Genomic DNA, 19,064 nt, shown 5'->3' with positions numbered 1-19,064 from the left:
ATTTGAAATATTTATGAAATATAAGTTTTTTAAAGATTATACGATAAATAAGAAAATATTTAAGAATTATAAATGTAATTTGTAATGGTAAGGATCAAAATGCAAATAAAAAGATGAAACTTAAAATTTGAAGTTTTGAAGTTATATATTTTTTTTGGAGATGCTCTAAGCGATTGCCACTTTCCAAAAATCAAAACCGGAAAAAAAAATTACCAATTTCCTAACCGTTTGTTAACTTATGTGATTGTCCACTTCGGGCCGGTAGATACAACGATGAGAATCAAGGTTTGGGATGATGTTGCGATGTCACATTCTACTGTGACTAATCATTCGTTACTTGCGGAGATTGAAATGCGGTGTAACGTGATCGCAAGTGGCAACTTTAATTTTTTGTATAACGTTTTATCAAATTTTGATTAGTTTGTGTCTCTATCTTTATACTACTTTGATTTATGTGTTAAGGATCTTGCCTTTTGGTTTTCATATTGCTGTTATGTACGATGTGGCTTCTACTATTGTAATCGCTTAACCTAGTAATGAAAAAATTGGTGAACAAAAAAATATGTGCTTTAGATATCTCCAATTTTGATTTTTGAACCAGGTTCTTTTCTTTGAACCATGTTCAATAAGATTTTAACCAAGTTCGATTGCATAGTACCTGTCAACTAAACAAGTCTAGATCCCTAGATCAGAAAGAAAAATAATAAAATGTTTTGTTTTGGAATTTATGTATTATCTTTTGGATTGAAGAAATGCATTATTAGCATGTTCAACCACCAAATAAAAGTTGGGCTAATTTGCTTAATGAAAATAGCTGTGCATATATGAGATTATTGCGAATCATTGTTAAGAACTCCATATCAAAAATCTGAAAAGGCCTAAAATAATATATTAGAGATAAACCATTTATAAAAGTGATGTTATTAGCAGTGTGAGAAAATAAACTCACTAGGAAAAAGAATGAAAAATCAAAATCAAGGTTCCGACCATCGTGTCGCTGATTGCGGACAGTTCATGAAGCTGACACGAGGGTAGCAACTGACGTGTTCCCATCAACCATGATCGATCGCCCATAACAAGGTTTGCCTTCTTCCGCACGTGGGTTTTGTCTTTTTCTCACGTGCTTGTTCGGCGCCAAATTCGCTTTCGTATAATCCAGAAATCACCACTATTCTCAACTTCAACTACATTTGATTTTTCGAATTCTGTTTAGAAATATGCATAAATTCGGATAAATTTGGTTTAACATTCAAATCGATTTTGGTTTCGGTTTAGTTTGATAATTTTCCCATCCCTACATATAATGGTCCAACTATCCATGTTCTTTTACTAGTTCATAAGGATGAATAGTCATATGAAACCAAACAACCAACATTACTATTTTAAGAAGAAAAAAAAACAGAACATCAAATAGTAATGTTGGTTGTTTGGTTTAATATGTAAGTAGCTGTGTCACCTTCGCAGGCCACTCAAGCACGACTCAAACTTCGATAGTGGAACTATATGGGCCAGTGGATCCCGACAAAAAAGACGTATAGATGATGGTTTAAGACTTAAGTAAGGTTGGATTCAAACTTTAGGATTCCAATTTCAGTTTTTAGGACCAGATTCAGTTTAGTAAGAAACAGTTCTACCAGACAAAATTGGCTTGACATTCAAATTGTCTTTGGTTTGATTATCTTCGCCATCCATAAATGTAATAACTCATTTTTTCACTAGGATGAACGATCATATAAAACTCACACAACTAACATTATTATTTTAAGAGAAAGGATGGAAATATAACATCCGAAAGTTTGATACGAGTGCTTAAAAACATTGCTTCCCCGGTAAATTTTTCAAACTTGTAAAACCTTAGGAATCAAAAGACAAGGCATGCCTCACAAGTTTGTCTAAATAGTTGGACGAAGATCCATTTTTCCCCAAGCTTTTGTCAGCCATCTCTTTAAAGGCCAAGCACCTGTCTCTCATCCCATCTCCTTCAACTATCATTGCACTTTTTACTACCTTCTCAATCTCTCCCTTATTCATCATACTTCTCTCTAACACCTTCCCGACTCGCCATACATCAGCAATGTACCTTGCGTTCACAAGCTGGTCCGTGAAACAAGGCGTACATATCATTGGAACACCTTCACATATGCTCTCTACCGTTGAGTTCCATCCACAATGCGTCCAAAACACGCCAACCGCTGGATGAGCCAATACATCTAACTGATTCGCCCACTTCACAATTTTTCCCTTATCTCCAACGTTTTCCATAAAACCACAAGGCAATGAATCTAGCCACTCGGTCCCTCGGACCAACCCTGGCCTAACCACCCACAAGAAAGACTGTTTACTGTTTCTTAGACCCCAAGCAATCTCGAGAAACTCTTTCTCTTCTACATCTGCAAGGCTTCCAAAACTCGCGTAGACCACTGACTTTGGTTCTTGCTTGTCGAGCCAATTGATTGTTTCATTATCTTTTTTCTTTGTTTTCGGTGGGAGATCATTGTTATGTTTGTGAAATGGTCCGATGGGGAAGAAGGGAACATGGAAGTTGCTGCTCATATCTATGAGTTGGTCTCTTTCAAGATCTTCGAATGTATTCCATATGACTCCTGATGAAGACTTGACTCCTTCCACCATGTCGGTAATTATGCGGTATAGTTCATCTGGATCGTTCGTTTCTATTACCGGAAGATCCTTCACTTTCAGTGGTGGAAGCTCTATCACTGGATCATCTAGTCTAGAATCTGAATAAACAAATAATAATCTTTCATCCTTACTAATAAAAGGGACCTTTTGAGGCTTCATAGAGCGTCCACATCAGCAAAAAAACTTCTTCCGAAAGATGACACGTGGCATAAAATATAGTTTTACATTTTAATATTACTAATTTTCGAAAATTATAAATAATATGTAAACATACAGCATAAAAAATGGAAAAACTACATTAAACATATGTAAAATTACCATTTTCACTTAAAAAAAGACGGTTTATCTCCATAATGTAACATTACCGTTTTATAAAAAAAAAACAAAAAACATTATATATAATTTCGAAAATAACTTACTAATAAAAGGGACCTTTTGAGGCTCCATAGAGCGTCCACATCAGCAAAAAAACTTCTCCCGAAAGATGACACATAGCATAAAATATAGTTTTACATTTTAATATTACTAATTTTCGAAAATTATAAATAATATGTAAACATACAGCATAAAAAATGGAAAAACTACATTAAACATCCTTACTAATAAAAGGGACCTTTTGAGGCTCCATAAAGCGTCCACATCAGCAAAGAAACTTCTATCGAAAGATGACACGTGGCATAAAATATAGTTTTACATTTTAATATTACTAATTTTCGAAAATTATAAATAATATGTAAACATACAGCATAAAAAATGGAAAAACTACATTAAACATATGTAAAATTACCATTTTTCACTTAAAAAAAAGACGGCTTATCTCCATAATGTAACATTACCGTTTTATAAAAAAAAAACAAAAAACATTATATATAATTTCGAAAATAATAAATATATGTAAACATACAACATAAAAAATGGAAATACTACATTAAACATATGTAAGATTACCATTTTACATTTTTATTTTAAAAAATAATATGTAAACATACAACATAAAAAATGGAAATACTACATTAAACATATGTAAGATTACCATTTTACATTTATAAATAACAAAAATATGTAAACATACAACATAAAAAATGGAAAAACTACATTAAACATATGTAAGATTACTTTTTTTCACTAAAAAAATGGCTTATCTCCATAATGTAACATTACCATTTTATAAAAAAAAAGAAAAAAAAACATAAATATAACTATTTGACTATTTGTCCAAGTTCTTCTATTAAACATTGTTGTTTTACATTAAAAATGGAAAAAAAAACATTAAGATTTAAACATCTATCTTAAAATATAAAATATAAATATTAACTAAATATAATGTTTAAGAAAGAAAAATACTCAATATATAGAAAAATAAATAATAAGTAAATATTATAAATAAATATATACAATAATAAGTAAATGCACAATTTTTAAAATATGGAAAGAGTACATTAAATATTAAACATCTATCTCAAAATGTAAAATATATATATTAAGTAAATAGAAAATATAAGAAAAAGAAATACACAACTTAAAAACAATGGAAAAAATATATTAATATTTAAACATCTATCTTAAAATGAAAAATATAGATATTACGCAAATATAAAGTATAAGAAAAAGAAATACACAATTTAAAAAAATGGAAAAAATACATTAGTATTTAAACATCTATCTTAAAATGTAAATCTATCTTAAAATATAAAATTATTAGTAAATAGAAAGTATAAGAAATAGAAATACACAATATAAAGAAAAATAAAAAATAAGTAAATATATAATATAAGTAAATACGCAATTTAAAAATGGAAAATTACATTAAGATTTAAAAATATATCTTAAAATTTAAAATATAGATATTACGTAAATAGAAAGTATAACAAATGGAAATATACAATTTAAAGAAAATGGAAAATGTACATTAAGATTTAAACATCTATCTTAAAATGTAAAATAGAGATATTAAGTAAATAAAAAGTACAAGAAATGGAAATACATATACCGGAAAATAAATAATAAGTAAGTAATGTAAATATATAATATATGAATTATATATATAATAATAAGTAAATACACATTTTTTTTAAAAAAATGGAAAAAGTTCATTAAGCATTAAACATCTATCTTAAAATGTATAATATAAGTAAATACACAATTTAAAAAAATGGAAAAAGTACATTAAGATTTAAATATCTATTTTAAAATATAAAATATAAATATAGGTATTACGTAAATAAAAAATATAAGAAATGGAAATAAAAATTTTAAAAAATGGAAAAAGTACATTAAGATTTAAACATCTATCTTAAAATGTACATCTATCTTAAAATGGTAGTAAATTATATAAAAATGGAAATACCACATTAAAAAAAAATGTATAGTTTTACATCAAGAAAGTCCCTATAAAATTCATTATTCCATTAACATCAACCTCACACTATTAAGGAAAACTTCAAAGCACTCGAGCAAAAAAATGGTTTCACCATCAACTCTTGCCGTCCCAAAAACCTTTAATGACCTTGAAGGAGATTTTTTATAACAAAGAACTTTTTGTTAGGTGGATTCATTGTTGGGAAACCCGCAACTTCCAAAAGCCAAACTTATTCATGGGAATTGAATTGTTTTTCATAAACTCAAAGGTATTCTTACAAATTTAAATTAATCTAATCCATAATTTTATTGTTAATATTCATATTACTCTTTCATGATCAAACCATTACAGTTAATAACCATTCAAGCGTTTATCCCGAAACACTTCTTTTCTCGCCGAATCAGGTATTAGTTCATGTTGGTTTAGTACTGTTTTTGGTTTATTAACCGGTTTAGGATGGTCCTATTGTAAATATAATTTAAGTTGGTTTAGCATATATTATGCTTAAAATAACTTAAATTAAATAATAGTAATATTATGTTTAAAATATAATTTTAAAGAATTTTCAAATATAGTTTACAGAACATTATAGGTGATGAATTTAATTTATTAAATTCGTTTATTACTTAAAACTAATTTTTTAAAATAACATACTGAGTTATAAATATCAATGCTGGATTGGTGAGTATAACATGAAGACAAAAATATAAATATTTCATTTTCAAGATAAGAAATTCAGCTTTATTCAGTTACTCAATATATAATATCTTAAATTATTTTTTTAAAAAATATACATAATTTATATATATAGATTAATCTTCCAAACTTAAACTATTATATTATATATGAATAATGTTTTTAAATAAAAAGAATTTCTGATTTAAAAAAAAAACAACAAATGGTTATTTTCAAATAATGGATGTAATTTACATTATACTATCATTTAACAAGTATTAAATACGTTTTGATATATCATTATTTTCTATTTTCAGAAAAAAAATAAATTGTTAAACATCAATATCATCTAGGTTAAGTATACTAACATCACAAATTCAAACATCACAAAAAATATTTACATAAACATTATAATACAATAATTTAATCAAAAAATACAATTAAAAAAAAAATTCAAAAGAATAGTTATATACTTAATATTTGAAAATCAGAGATATTTTTGCTAAAATTGTACTTACCAGGCCAAGAAGATCGACCATCTTTTTACGGATCGATCGATTGTTGAGCATGTGGTCGATCCGAAAATACTCTGAAGTTTAATTAAATATCTAAAACATTTATTCCAACACTCAACAGATAGTTTTGCTAAATATGATAACTAGATAGCCAACAAAATTACAAAAAATATTTAAATAGTAAAAAATATGTTAATTTAACGTGTTAAAATTTAAAAATAAATTTTAATTATGACATGCATCTTAACATTTATATAAATATATATCATAACCTAAATATAAGTAATTTAACAACTTAAATTAAAAAAAAAAAAAAATCCCGGGCGTAGCCCGGGTTAATCCCTAGTACTGCTAAAAGTGTCTAAGAAAGAAAATTTTAGATTCTGTGATCCGATAAGCATGGTTTATAAAATTTGGACTAAAAAATCAATATAGATAATTAATTAATTTACTTCAATAGTAACAGTAAGATAATTAATTTTACTTCAATAGTTATATATATATATATATATATATTACAATTCTGGGCTTAATCAGATTTTACATCAAATACTTGCTTGTTATTTTTGCTTACAAGCAGAATCTAACCAACTTGATTGATACTGATACAATCACTTATATATTAAAAGAAAAGCATTGTTATTTAATGCTTTTATACTATACTGTACACGTGGTAACCTCGCATCGATTTTAATTTGAACACGATGACGTGTCGGTTTCACAATCATTTAACAATTAATACGTTCACACACTAATTTTTCTAATTCCACCGGTAACAATTTAATGTGTTCACATTAATTTTTCTAATAAGTTCATTTTTTGTTTCTGCATTTTTAACATTTGTATTAGTGAACTGAAATTCTCTTTGTACAAACAACTGAATAATATCATTTTGAAAGAAAGAAAGAAATTACAAAATATTAAGATTCACATCAACTAAAATGTTGGAATGAGAATATATTTAAAAACTGAAAATTTCGTATCTTGTCGAACTTAGCCTTGGTTGAGGTTTATGTACACGAATGCAATAAATAATTGTGATTAATTATGAATTAAGAAAATTGAGGTAAAAACACCACATACAAAGTCAAATCTTTAGTTTAGCCAAATATTGCTTTTCTTTACGAAGTTTTTATATCATACCAAGAATTAGAAACATAATCAGATTGGTAGTAAAAATCATTAAACATAAAAGCTTTAAAAGAAAAAAAGTTCATGACATCGATTGTAAAACATAATTCAGGTGCCGACTGAGATATCCCATTATTTTCCACACAACTCTAACACTTTTCATTCGATTGTATTATGTTTTTTATTATATTTACCAATAATTTTTATAAGAAAATACATGTTATTGGTTATAGACTACGTCAGTTTGCAACATGCCCAACAATATTGACACAATGCCCAACCAGTTTATTGGAATTCATAAAGTATGGTTCAATAATCATATATGTTAAATAAGCTCAGAATATTTGTTTTACATTTATTTTATTTTACTTTATATTATTAGAAGAAAATAAGTCTGGGTAAAATATCTGGATCTGAAGAACCGAACCGAAGTAGATTTGATAGTAATACTAAACACTAGCTAAAACTGATTAAGTACCCAGATGGGTCTAAAAGTTTAATATCCAGATAACCAAATCCGAATCTGATCCAAACTAAAATATTTTGGATACCAAAAATATCTAAATCACAATTATATACTTAAATATGTTAATTATTGTAAACTTTATATCAATTAGATATTCAAAAATATGAAAATATCTAAAAATTATCAACATAGTCACAAGTATATATCTAAAACTAAGAGAAAATGTTCAAAATATTGAAAATATTTATTTGTTCTACATCCAAATATTTAAATTGAACTAATTTTTATGTAAATTTAAATATTTAGTCATATTATTCAAATTTTTATGTTTTATATTATTTTATTTTTGGATTTTGAGGATTTAAGTATATTTGGATTTTTGCTAAAAAAAATACATAATTAAGATGGGTACCCGGACTCGAATCCAAACCGAACCCGCAATGATTCGAACCAAATCCAAACCAAAATTTGTAAATATCGAAATACGATTTAAATTTCTAACTCTAAAATCTGAAATCCGAATAATCCGAATGGATATATGAATGCTCATCCCTAAAAATATTATATAACAAATCTTTTAATACAAAATATAATAAATAATCTAATAAATTATTTCACTTTGCGTAAGGCGCGAATTACTACCTAAAGAGAGAGTAAAATGTGAAATAGGAAATTACAATTTTCTTATAGGCTCGGATTGGTGACCACTAGGGCTCGGAGTGGTGACCACTAGATGAATGGAAAAAAAATGAACGAAATAATGAATAAAAGTCCATTTGAGGAATTGGAAAATAAGAAAATATGATTTTTTTTCATTTTGTTCCTCACCAGAATTGAAGAGGAAAATTTTTCTTTATAATTCCATTCAAGAATTTAGAGGAAAAGAGTGGAACCCGCATTTCAATAATTTGACAAAAAATTCATCACAACTGGTACAAAATCGGAGGAACAAAGAATTCACCATAATTTTTTTAATTCAACCGGGTCACCAATTAGAGCCATAATAAAAATAAAACTGAAAGAAATATCTACCCTCGTTTCATTCTTTTTTACCCACCATACATTAAATAAAAATAAACTCATAGATTGATTGCTCAGTTTGGAGATAAAAATGTTTACAATTTTTTATTTTCTTCACTTATATCTTCATTTTTCTAAGTCTTCATTCAATTTTCTCTATTATCAATTCCTCGTTTATTTCATTTGTTTTTCCTCTTCATTCCAAATTTCATTAAATTTAAATTGATAGATAATGGTATTTTACCTAGGATAGAGAAGTAACCCTTATCTCTAAGAAGAGGGAAAGCGGCAAAAGCACGAAACGACGCAGCGCCACCTGTCCTCAACACCACTCGACGTAGTCCAACCTCTTTGGCCGCATCCTCTGTGCTCCTCCCCCATATAGCGTCGGAGACCAAACAACAAACCGTCTCTCCTCCACCTACTTCCGCCGCAAGAGTCTCACGAAACGGTTCAGCGTACTTCTGTTTCAGTACACGTATGAATGAAACGAGGTCCAGACCCGAAGTTTCCGACCGAGAGGGAGGGTCTTCTCCTTCTCCCTCTTTCTTGTGAGAGATGGCTCGAAATGTGAAGTGTGGGTGTCTAGAAGGATCGGGGAAGTTGTGGGAAGTGTGGAGGATCGAGACGGAGAAGCCACGGTGGTGGAATATTCCGGCCAGTTGGATCATTGGGTTGAAGTGTCCCGGAAACGGTACAGGAAACATGATTATTCTCCTTCCTTTTCTTTCTTCCATATTTTTTCTTCTTTAACTTTAGGTTTTCAAGATGTATTTGATATGTTGTTGTGTAAGCTCTCACTACGACTAGAGACTAATATACTACGAAACACTAGTATAATATTATGATTACTGTGAATATTAGTTTGCCATCTGTGTAAAAAGTTGGAACAAAAGCCGGTGAAAATTCGACGGTAACCATGATAGTGAAACGTTCGTACGTTTTTGGACTTTTTCAAAATTTGCATGGTGGTCCTTTTAGACAGCTGCTTAGTTTAATGCATGTGACTGTCCTTTGTTAACACGTGTATGTTAGAAAACCATCACATCGGGATGACATAACAGTAATCAACTTTTTACTTGTTCATCAGTCAATTTCCCACTCCATTTTGCAGTAAATTATGGAGTGGGGTTGGAGATGCTCCAAGTAACTAAACATCCTCAAGATGAAAAGGAAATAAAGAAGATAACAATGCAATTTGTAGACAAGACTATGCTATTGAATGCCAAAGAGTGAGTCTAGGTCCATAACGGTTGGCGTAGATTTTTCTTTTGTGATATATATATATATATATACAGGCCCGTCTGACTCAAAGTAAATATAAGCCCTGTGCAAGCTCATTTCTTTTAAACCATATTTAAGGTTCACAGAAGAAGAGAGAATTCACTGTGACATATCCTTTTTTTTTTGCCCAAATGTGAATTTCATATAAATATGAGAAGAGTTTGTAACTGATTACAAAATGTTTTGAATAGGGAGTTAAGTCAGCTTAGGCAAAAAAATAAAAAAAAAGCTGAGCTAACAAGAGGTTTTAGAAGAACCGTGATGTTATCCGTTCGGAAGCCATAGCTGCATAAGAGAGGTGAAGGCTTTCAATTTCCTTTTCCCCAAGATCGTGTCTCTTATGATCGATAGTATTGAAGATAGCTGCTGGAGTACGAGCTTCACCATCATGTAGACGTTTGTTCCTTTTTCATTCCAGATGCTTGAGATCGTTGCTTGCGCAGCAAGTCTCTTAAGTGTTCTGCTTGCGACTGCATCGCGTATAGATAACCATTCCGAGAAAGCTGTCCACGTGTGGAAAGCTTGAAAGTGACATCCGAGAACTAAATCCCATATTGACTCACTGATTTCACAACGTAGGAGAAGATGGTCTCTTGTTTCATCAGTTGAGTTGCATAGACAGCATAGGGGCGAGACGTTCATACCCCATCTAGAGAGACGAGACCTGGTGTGCTATCCAAGCTGTGAAAGCATGCTTGGGGACATGACCCTTGAACCAAATATTTTTTGTCCAAAGTTGCGTTTGTCCTCTGTTTCTCAACACGTTCCATGTCTTTCTAGAGGAGAAATCTGTGAGCTCTTCATTGTCAACCACCCAGACATAGGTGTCCTCAATTGTTGATAGAGAGGGTAGTTGCAGATAAGTCAAATATATAAGGAGTTCCTCAGCCGCCTCTGATCGAGCACCAGGGAATATCCAACCAGCTCTGTTGCAAGCGTCAGAGACTGTTGCTGTGTTTGGGATTTGAAGTTCCCTTGGGGCCAAGATCCCCAAACCTGTGAAAGAGCGGTCCTAGCGGTGTCCAACAATCATGCCAGAAGCTTATGACTCTGCCATTTCCCAGATTTCCATGTTGAGGAGGAAGCGTTGTTTTCATCAACAGCCCATAGATTTTCACCCTTCAGTCTGTATTCCCGAGTCCAATCTGCCCAAAGTGAATCAGTATTCAAAAATAGTTTCCATAAAAGCTTCAGGCAGAGAGTTCTGTGACATATCCTCTTGCACAAATTTAGGCCCTGTGCAAGCTAATTCCTTACGTTTGGAAGAAGCAAGAAAGTGGTTCAGCCCAGGATTGAAATGCCTAAATAATAAAAATTTGAGAAGAGAGACTTCACTATGACATATCCTCTTGTGTAAACAGGGGGGATTGCAAGAGCAGATTTGAAGCGAGAAAGATTTGTTGCTAGGAATAGCCAAGAATCTGCTTCAGAAAACAATAGATTGAACAAAATCATTTTGAATCTGAGATCAAATGAAATTTAAAGAAAAAACATAAGTCACATTAGACTCAACTGAAGCTCTCTAGGCAGGTATATATAGTCATGAAATATATTACTTTTTGTCTCTTAATATATAGGCTTCGAAAGTGCTTGTTCTGATGTTCTCTATCATTTTTTTTTTGAGAAATTTGGGTGACATTTGTTGGCTCATCAAGTTTCTGTAGATAGTCATGTGAGCTCTTATTCTGAATCAGTTCCATTAAATTGGAATAGCGCAGTGCAAAAATGCAAATGAATTAGAACCTTAAGAGCATGATTATTGGGGTTCTTAAGGTGGGATTCTTATCGGAATATAAGAATCTGTCTCTAACTTTTAATTAAAAAAGTTAAGAACCGGCTCTTAAATAAGAGTTTTAAGAACCGGTTTTTATTTTTTTTATTTAAAAATTAAGAGACGGGTTCTTATATTCCACTAAAAATCTCACCTTAAGAACCCCCAATAATCATGCTCACCATTATCGCGGTTTCCAAAAGAGGTTTCTGCATGATTTTAGTGTGTGGGCCCCACTTGTTATTTAAAAAACGGTCCCCAAAGTCGCGAGTGAAGGATCGGTTTTGGGCCAGTTTTTGTACTGTTTGCGGGCACCACCGACACGTGGCGGCCCGCGATTGGTTCAATTTTTTTTAAAGGAAAAAAAAAGCGAAAAAAAAATTTAAGGACCCCATATCGGTATCATGCGATTATCGCAAAAAAAAACCAATCGCGGGCCGCCACGTATCAGTGGGGACCGCGAACAGTACTTGAAACCAACAATAGTCGATCCTTATTAGATCACTTTTGGCATCGGTTTTATGGTGATATGCGGGGTCCGCCACTAACTTTTTCTCTAAAACCCCGGTTGGAAACCACCGATAAAGATGGTCTTAGTTCGTTTACGTGGAAACATAAAAGATTCTAAGAAAAATTTAAAACATTCGAAAATTATTAAAATGGTATTATTTTACTCAAATAAAAAAAGTGAGAGTAATTTAGAAAATCAATCATTTGTGATAAATCTATTAAATGAGGTATATCAATAACAATAGATTATTATTTTTAACAATATATTATTTTATTGTTCTGAAGACTCATCATCGTCCCATCCGAAACAGTAACGTTTTACTCCATCACCATCTACACGACACATAGGAGTTTTCTCGTCTGTGGACACTTTTCCCACCTCCCAAATGCATTCTCTACAATCTGGAGTCTCTCCCAATGGACTATCATCTCTTGCTACTGTAAATATATTAAAATAATGAGATCTGCCTCCACACCACGTAAAATGGCAACGAAACTTCGTACTTTTCCAAATGTTAACACGAAATCTGAAACTCCAGTCCTTATCCCAAGGGATATGGATCAACCCCAAATCATCATTAATAGAATTGCAATGTACATTCAGAACTCCCCCGTTCGCTAAAGTGTTGTGGATTACAACATGCTTAGGTGATAGAGGAAACAGGCAGCCGAGGCCCGATCCTTGTGTTTGTGTCCGACACAGTGTTTGAGACATCTAACCCTGATGCAAAAAGAATAAGAGTAAGATAGGAGATGATCATGAACATCGATATGCAATGAAGCTTATTAGAGAAAGCCATTGTTGTGTAAATCATGTGGACTGGATTTTTTAGACAAGTTCATATTGGTTCCCTAGTTATAGATATTAACAAAAAAAACAAATATCTTTGTGTAAAGGAATGTATGTTTTTAGTCCATATAAGTTTTTATTGTTTTCTTTTGAAGCTACACATTTACTTATTTTAAAAATATGAATTGTCAATTTTTGGTAAGATAATATATTATGATTTATAATTTTGGGAAGGAATAATTTGTTTTGGTCATGACTCATGACTAAAGACTTTTGACTTTTTAACCTATACTAATAAATCGATTTGTAGGAGGCGCTTCACGGCTTCCGGGTTTAAAGAGTGATCATTGAATATCATCTGCCACTATGTGGGAAGCTCTTCCCGAGTCTCTGGTTTTCCAACCTTTCACTTGGTATTCAAGAATCTTGCGATCAATGAACAATTTGATCTATGTTAAGTGTTTTTGGTTTCCAGAGGGATTGCTATTATCAGTCTTATCTAGCAAGTGGTGGTACTATGTGGCTTTCGTCATCTCGAGAAATTTCCAGGCTTAATATACATCTCTATCCCATGCAGGCTCATGGTGTAAGGAGGTTGGGGCAGACCCTTCTTTTTATCCTCATTAGGATGATTTTTCTTTTATCATAAGGCATCTACTGATGTTTTTATCGTTATGTACTCTACTCTGTTTTGAACTAGTTTGTTTTTCTATCACAAGTCGGTTGACTTGAACACTTTAATAAAATTACTCAGCCATAAAAAAAAACTATACTAATAAAATAAACTATTTGAAGATCCAAAAAATATCTACGATACAAAATAAGCTTAAAAAGAAGCAATGTGACATTATCCATAATGTAGTATTACTATTTCATATATAAAATATTAAATAAAGAAACTTGAAAATTAGAATAAGAAAATATACAACATAAGAAAATAATAATATTACATTTTTACATTTAGTTTTACAAAAAAAGTTGAATAAGTAAACTTGCCAATTAAAATAAGAGAATATACGAAATGGTAATATTATATTTTTATTATTTCCAGATATCAAAAACATAGCTATAAAACCCTTCTCCCAACATTGGTCTCACACCATTACCCCAACATGGTCCAAACTTATTTACCTTTCAATTTATTTTCGCAGAAAGCACAATTTTACGATATTTATGTTCCGTTGAAGTTCACAGTGTCTGTGTGTACCCGAGTGCATGGTCTTGCATGCTGGTTCGATATTCTCTTTGATGGAAGTTATTAAACCACCACAAACTTATATGTTTTGTCTTGCACTTACGATTAATATACCTTTACTGTCAAACAAAGAAATAGAAATGCTAACATGTTATGTTCTCTTTATATCCAACAGAACTGTGCAACGATGGTTATGACTGTTCATGCTGCACCAATAACCTTTTGGTACTAAATAGGATAAGTTCTCTCGCAGCCTATTCATGTCATGGAAGGGCAAGTGAGTCAAGTGACCAGTAATAGACTTTAATTATTTGGTCGCTTATAGTGCTCAACACTATAAGTCTAACTCTTATGTCAATTGTTCTCTCTAACATTTATCCTTTTCAATCATATCTTTTTTCTTGATTTGTTTCCATTTAGCTTTCTAAACAGCAAAAATGGTGGGTACTGGTGCCAATCAAGGTGAAATCCTCCACCCATCATCGTACAAAAACCACCAGTACAGCTGCAAGTAAGGGTTGGTTTTTCTCTTCGTAAGACAAGTAGGCTATGATCACTGCCTTTATCATCTTATAAGTGTGAAACTGCCAGACAGCTATCTCACCACTTCTGAATCCGTATGATTATTAAAAAAATTACATCTACACAGATCAAGAAGTTGATCTCAAACAATCATATCAAACAAGCATTACAACATGAGTTTACATTTTCTCGGTGCAGGACATACAAATACCGAGGGATGACTTGGAAAAGTAGAATTACTACACCATATCACAAACAATCTAACTCTGAAATGCAACTATGTACTTTGTGTTTCTTTCTCATGGTTTTACATATGTACCACATGGAGTTGATTTACCCATGCCTTAGCTTCGTTCTCTCCATTACTATACACGTTTAAATCTCAGTGACACACTTATCTCTATCGTATCAGGCAAGTTTGTATCTTAAAGTTTTGTAATTTCTCACATTTTTATTTGCTCCTGGACTGAGAATTTGAAAGAGGTTGAAGTTAGATTATACACACGACCACATTGGCAATGTGGCTGTTCTATACATAAGAAACGTGTGGGGTTTGAGACTCTGTCTGAGCTACAGAGCTTTAAATACTTAGAGAAACTTGTTAGATAACTCGAGGAAAAAAAGAGCAAACGAAAGATACATATTATCAGCGGCAGTGGAAACTATGGAAGAAAAACGAAACTTCTGAGGCAAGAGATATGTCAATTGCAATCTGCGGTTGGAGTAGAAAAGACAAGCTACCAAGATGAGAATATACAGAACATTACAGATACTAAGCGCTAACGAACAAAAAAATACAGTTAAATCAAAAAAATCTTTCAGGGAGACCGAGTTAGCAGAAGAGAACGTAACCGATGTTTTGAACAAAAGGGTAATGGATAAGAACAAAGAATAAAATTTAGGTTGAAGAAGCTTAATTCGGGTTTGATAGAGGTGATAGAGTTTGATTGATAATGAGATAGAAGCTTAGAGTCTGAAAAGAAAATAGAAATAACAAACTCAGAAGCAGTGGAAGCTAACCTAACAGGAGTGAAGAATGGAAGTTTTCCAAGGCTGCGTAAAATGGAAGTTTTATCCTTCCATCCTTATCTTTAATCAGATCAAAGAGGCGTTGAACATCCTCGGGTGTCTTCACTTCCTCCTTCAATCTTTGTAAATGATTGGTTTATTTCCCTGCACAAAAAATATTGTAGGAAAAATATATGTTTTTTAGTCGCATGAGTAACTAGGCGAGAAAATATGAGGCTTTAGCAAATAATCAAAACAAATATCTTATAAAATCAGTTTGAAAAATTAATAAGATAAAATAAATAAAACAATATTCTTTTGCAAAAAAACATTGTATAACTTGAATTTGGTGAAAGTAATTAACAAATAATAGTTTATTTAAAATTTTACATGATCTAATCCAAAATATAAAACTGCATAAAAACTAGAAAATAGTTATAAGAACGGAAAAAATAATCCATTTACGATATTTTTTTGACGTTTCATCAAAACTAGACCAATCGAAATAAAAAACGAAAGAAATATCGTGGATATTTTGTTTTTGTGGTTACCAAGCTCATTCTTACAAATATTCACATGAAAACTGAAAGAAAAACACAACAGTGATTATTACATAATCAAAACATAATTTAAAAAAAAATCTCCATTAATAAAGTAAAATTTTGTTTTCTTTCAAGAAAATACATCATCAAGTGAAGAAATTTATCACATTTGTATATTTATCAAATACAATTTATTAGTAAAACATGAATATAGTGTTATTTTCTCCATTAAGCTCTAATGAACTGGTGTTTCGCTGAGTTTAACCTTTCATTCTTATTCTTAGACTATGGTAATTATGATAGTTACATTTACACTTTTCAAATGAATGTTTTTAAATATAAATAAAGTAGGTTAAAATTATGTTTGACAAACACAAAAATTATGTAATTCATTAGATATTGATAATTTTGAGAAATCAAATTTAATTATTAATAAAAATTTGAGTTATAAACCCTCACTTAGTTTAATTATATTTTTTGATAATCATTTGATTTATTATCTATTTAAAGATTCAAAGGAACAAAACAAAATCACTTTTCAAAACTGAAAAGTGTGTAATGAATTAAATGAGATATCACTATCAAATATTCATTTGTATCTTTTTCACAATGTAAAACATTATATCTAATTATTACAATCTTTTGCGGCATTAAAGATTAATGCAAAATATTACAAAACACCTATATATGAAAAACTATATTCAAATAAATATATACTAAATTTGAAATATTTTTGGTTGTTTTTAAAATTGCTCACCCACCCTAGTAAAATTAAAGATTTTAAATCCTTATTCTGTAGGTTTAATTCGAAGAAGAAAAATTTACGTAAAAAGGTTATGTTGTAATACGGACTCTATATATTTTGTAATCGTTATATAAACTAAGACCATGATTATCCCTAAGAAACCCAATTTAAAAAAAAAAAAAAAATTAAAAGCAAACCAATCGCGGGCCGCCACGAGTCAGTGGGGCCCGCGAACAGTGTAAGAAACTCACTAAAATCGGTTCTTAATTAGTAGTTTTTGTAACCGATCCTTAAGGGTTTTGTGGGGGCCCACGCACTAAGAAACCCGCTAAGGATCCCGGATAATCATGCTCTAAGACTTGGATATGTATATAAAGAAAGTAGCTTAAAACGAAACCAGAAACAAGTGTTAGAGATATTAGAGGGGTGTCTGCGCTCCGCGCGGGATATTGGTTTATTGTTGTTGGATATGATTTTTTGGATGATGTAATTATGTGGTCAGTCTTATTTGCGAAGATCATTATTTGCTGTTTTATTGTGTTATGTAGTAGTAGGTAATATGTTAATGTATTAAGTGTATTTTTCAACAATGTGATGGTGTGTGTATAATAGTACTTGTTAGTGGTGAAATTAGCTTCTAATGTAAATTATTTTAAATGTTAATAACTTTGCACTTAGGCATTTATTGATTTTAAGATTGATAGTTTTAGCGTCAGAATTGTATTTTAATTTTTCACATTTTTGAACATTACTCTTTTAAGATGTTTTTTGTCCGCTCTCCATATTTTGACTTTGAGCTGTCACAATCTATGTAATTCGCTTACATTTCTGGTGTGTGGTGCTTCTCGCCATCACAGAGAAAAGACTCACATTCGTGTTCTTGTTTTTCCTGACATTCATCTCATGTGAGATTATCTGGTATTTGTTATAGATCATACTTATGAGTTCCCTGTTGTGCGGTTGTTTCTCATTATGTTGTAGGTTGTTTTGGTCAATATTGGTCCTCTTCTTTGTTAGATTTTAACTAATGTTAGAAACTACATCTCCTTGGGTTAGGTCAGAGTTCAATTGTCTTTGATGTTTTCTTTCTCTCGCTGACTTGTCGTCGATAGTCTATGCTCGTCTTGGTTTTCAAGATCTGGTTTTTGATGATCTGACTTCTATGCTCTTTTTCATAGCTCGAGGAGGACTCCACGGTTTGTTGATTTTGTTTCGTCTCCTTTTCTATATTTTTTCTCTCATCATGTTGCACATTTCATTGCTGTCCGCATTGCTGGTGGCTTTTTTTTGCCATATTTGCTACTCCAGGTTTGGATAGTGTTTTCTTCTGTGTATGCTCTGTGGGCTTGGAATGTTGTTTCTACTCTAAAGCTTGTGCTCTTGTTTCTCGGTGGTAGGCTTCCATTCTCCATCCCTCAAGTTGTTTCTCTTCTTCTCCTGCTTCTCTTTGTGTAGGTGTGCGGAGTTAGTCTTTGGAGCTTTGGTCTCTTCTATTATGAGCTTTGTGGTTCTTCGCTGGCATGGACGCCTTGTATGTGCTTGTTTAGTTTGTGAGGTGATTCTTACCTTTTATCTGGTGGTCGTGACTCTAATGCTTTAGGCATGTGTTTTCTTATTTCGTGGTGACTCTGGTCTCCTGATGATTATTCTTTCTCTGACTTTTTTTATTTTTTTGGTTGGTGCTTAATCGCGCTCTTTGAGCTCAGAGGAATGCTTTGTCTTATATTTTACTCTATCTGTTCCAAAATAGATGATGTTTTAGAAAGGTTTTGATGTTTCAAAATAAATAATGTTTTGATATTTTTATATTAATTTTAATTTTATTGAAAACTGTGTTGACCAATGATGTTTTATACTTATTTTTAAGGATTGGATGAATTAATTTTGGTTT

The 19,064-nt window shown here is 31.3% G+C and overlaps 1 protein-coding gene and 1 pseudogene across 1 annotated transcript; both read right to left on the bottom strand.

Annotated features, from left to right (window-relative positions):
• Window positions 1–1,733: 1,733 nt before the first annotated feature.
• On the bottom strand, window positions 1,734–9,742 carry LOC106360792 (UDP-glycosyltransferase 76F1). The gene is made up of 2 exons (XM_013800462.3): window positions 9,051–9,742; window positions 1,734–2,738 (listed from the first exon to the last, which is right to left on the bottom strand). Exons 1-2 carry the CDS (start codon window positions 9,541–9,543, stop codon window positions 1,855–1,857), a joined length of 1,377 nt encoding a protein of 458 aa, XP_013655916.2. The 5' UTR covers window positions 9,544–9,742; the 3' UTR covers window positions 1,734–1,854.
• Window positions 9,743–12,264: 2,522 nt separating this feature from the next.
• Window positions 12,265–17,374, bottom strand: LOC125591144 (annotated as a pseudogene).
• Between the last annotated feature and the right edge of the window lie 1,690 nt (window positions 17,375–19,064).

This window comes from Brassica napus, chromosome C8, assembly GCF_020379485.1.
Source record: "Brassica napus cultivar Da-Ae chromosome C8, Da-Ae, whole genome shotgun sequence".
NCBI lineage: Eukaryota > Viridiplantae > Streptophyta > Magnoliopsida > Brassicales > Brassicaceae > Brassica > Brassica napus.
This window is presented reverse-complemented; position numbering and strand designations above follow the sequence as displayed.

What these genes read in the sequence shown, in the direction of transcription:
- LOC106360792 (XM_013800462.3), bottom strand. Translation starts at nt 9,543, where the DNA reads ATGGAAGAAAGAAAAGGAAGGAGAATAATCATGTTTCCTGTACCGTTT. An exon ending in GGGTTACTTCTCTATCCTAG is followed by an intron (nt 2,739 to 9,050) that starts GTAAAATACCAT and finishes TTGTTTATTCAG; the next exon opens with ATTCTAGACTAGATGATCCA.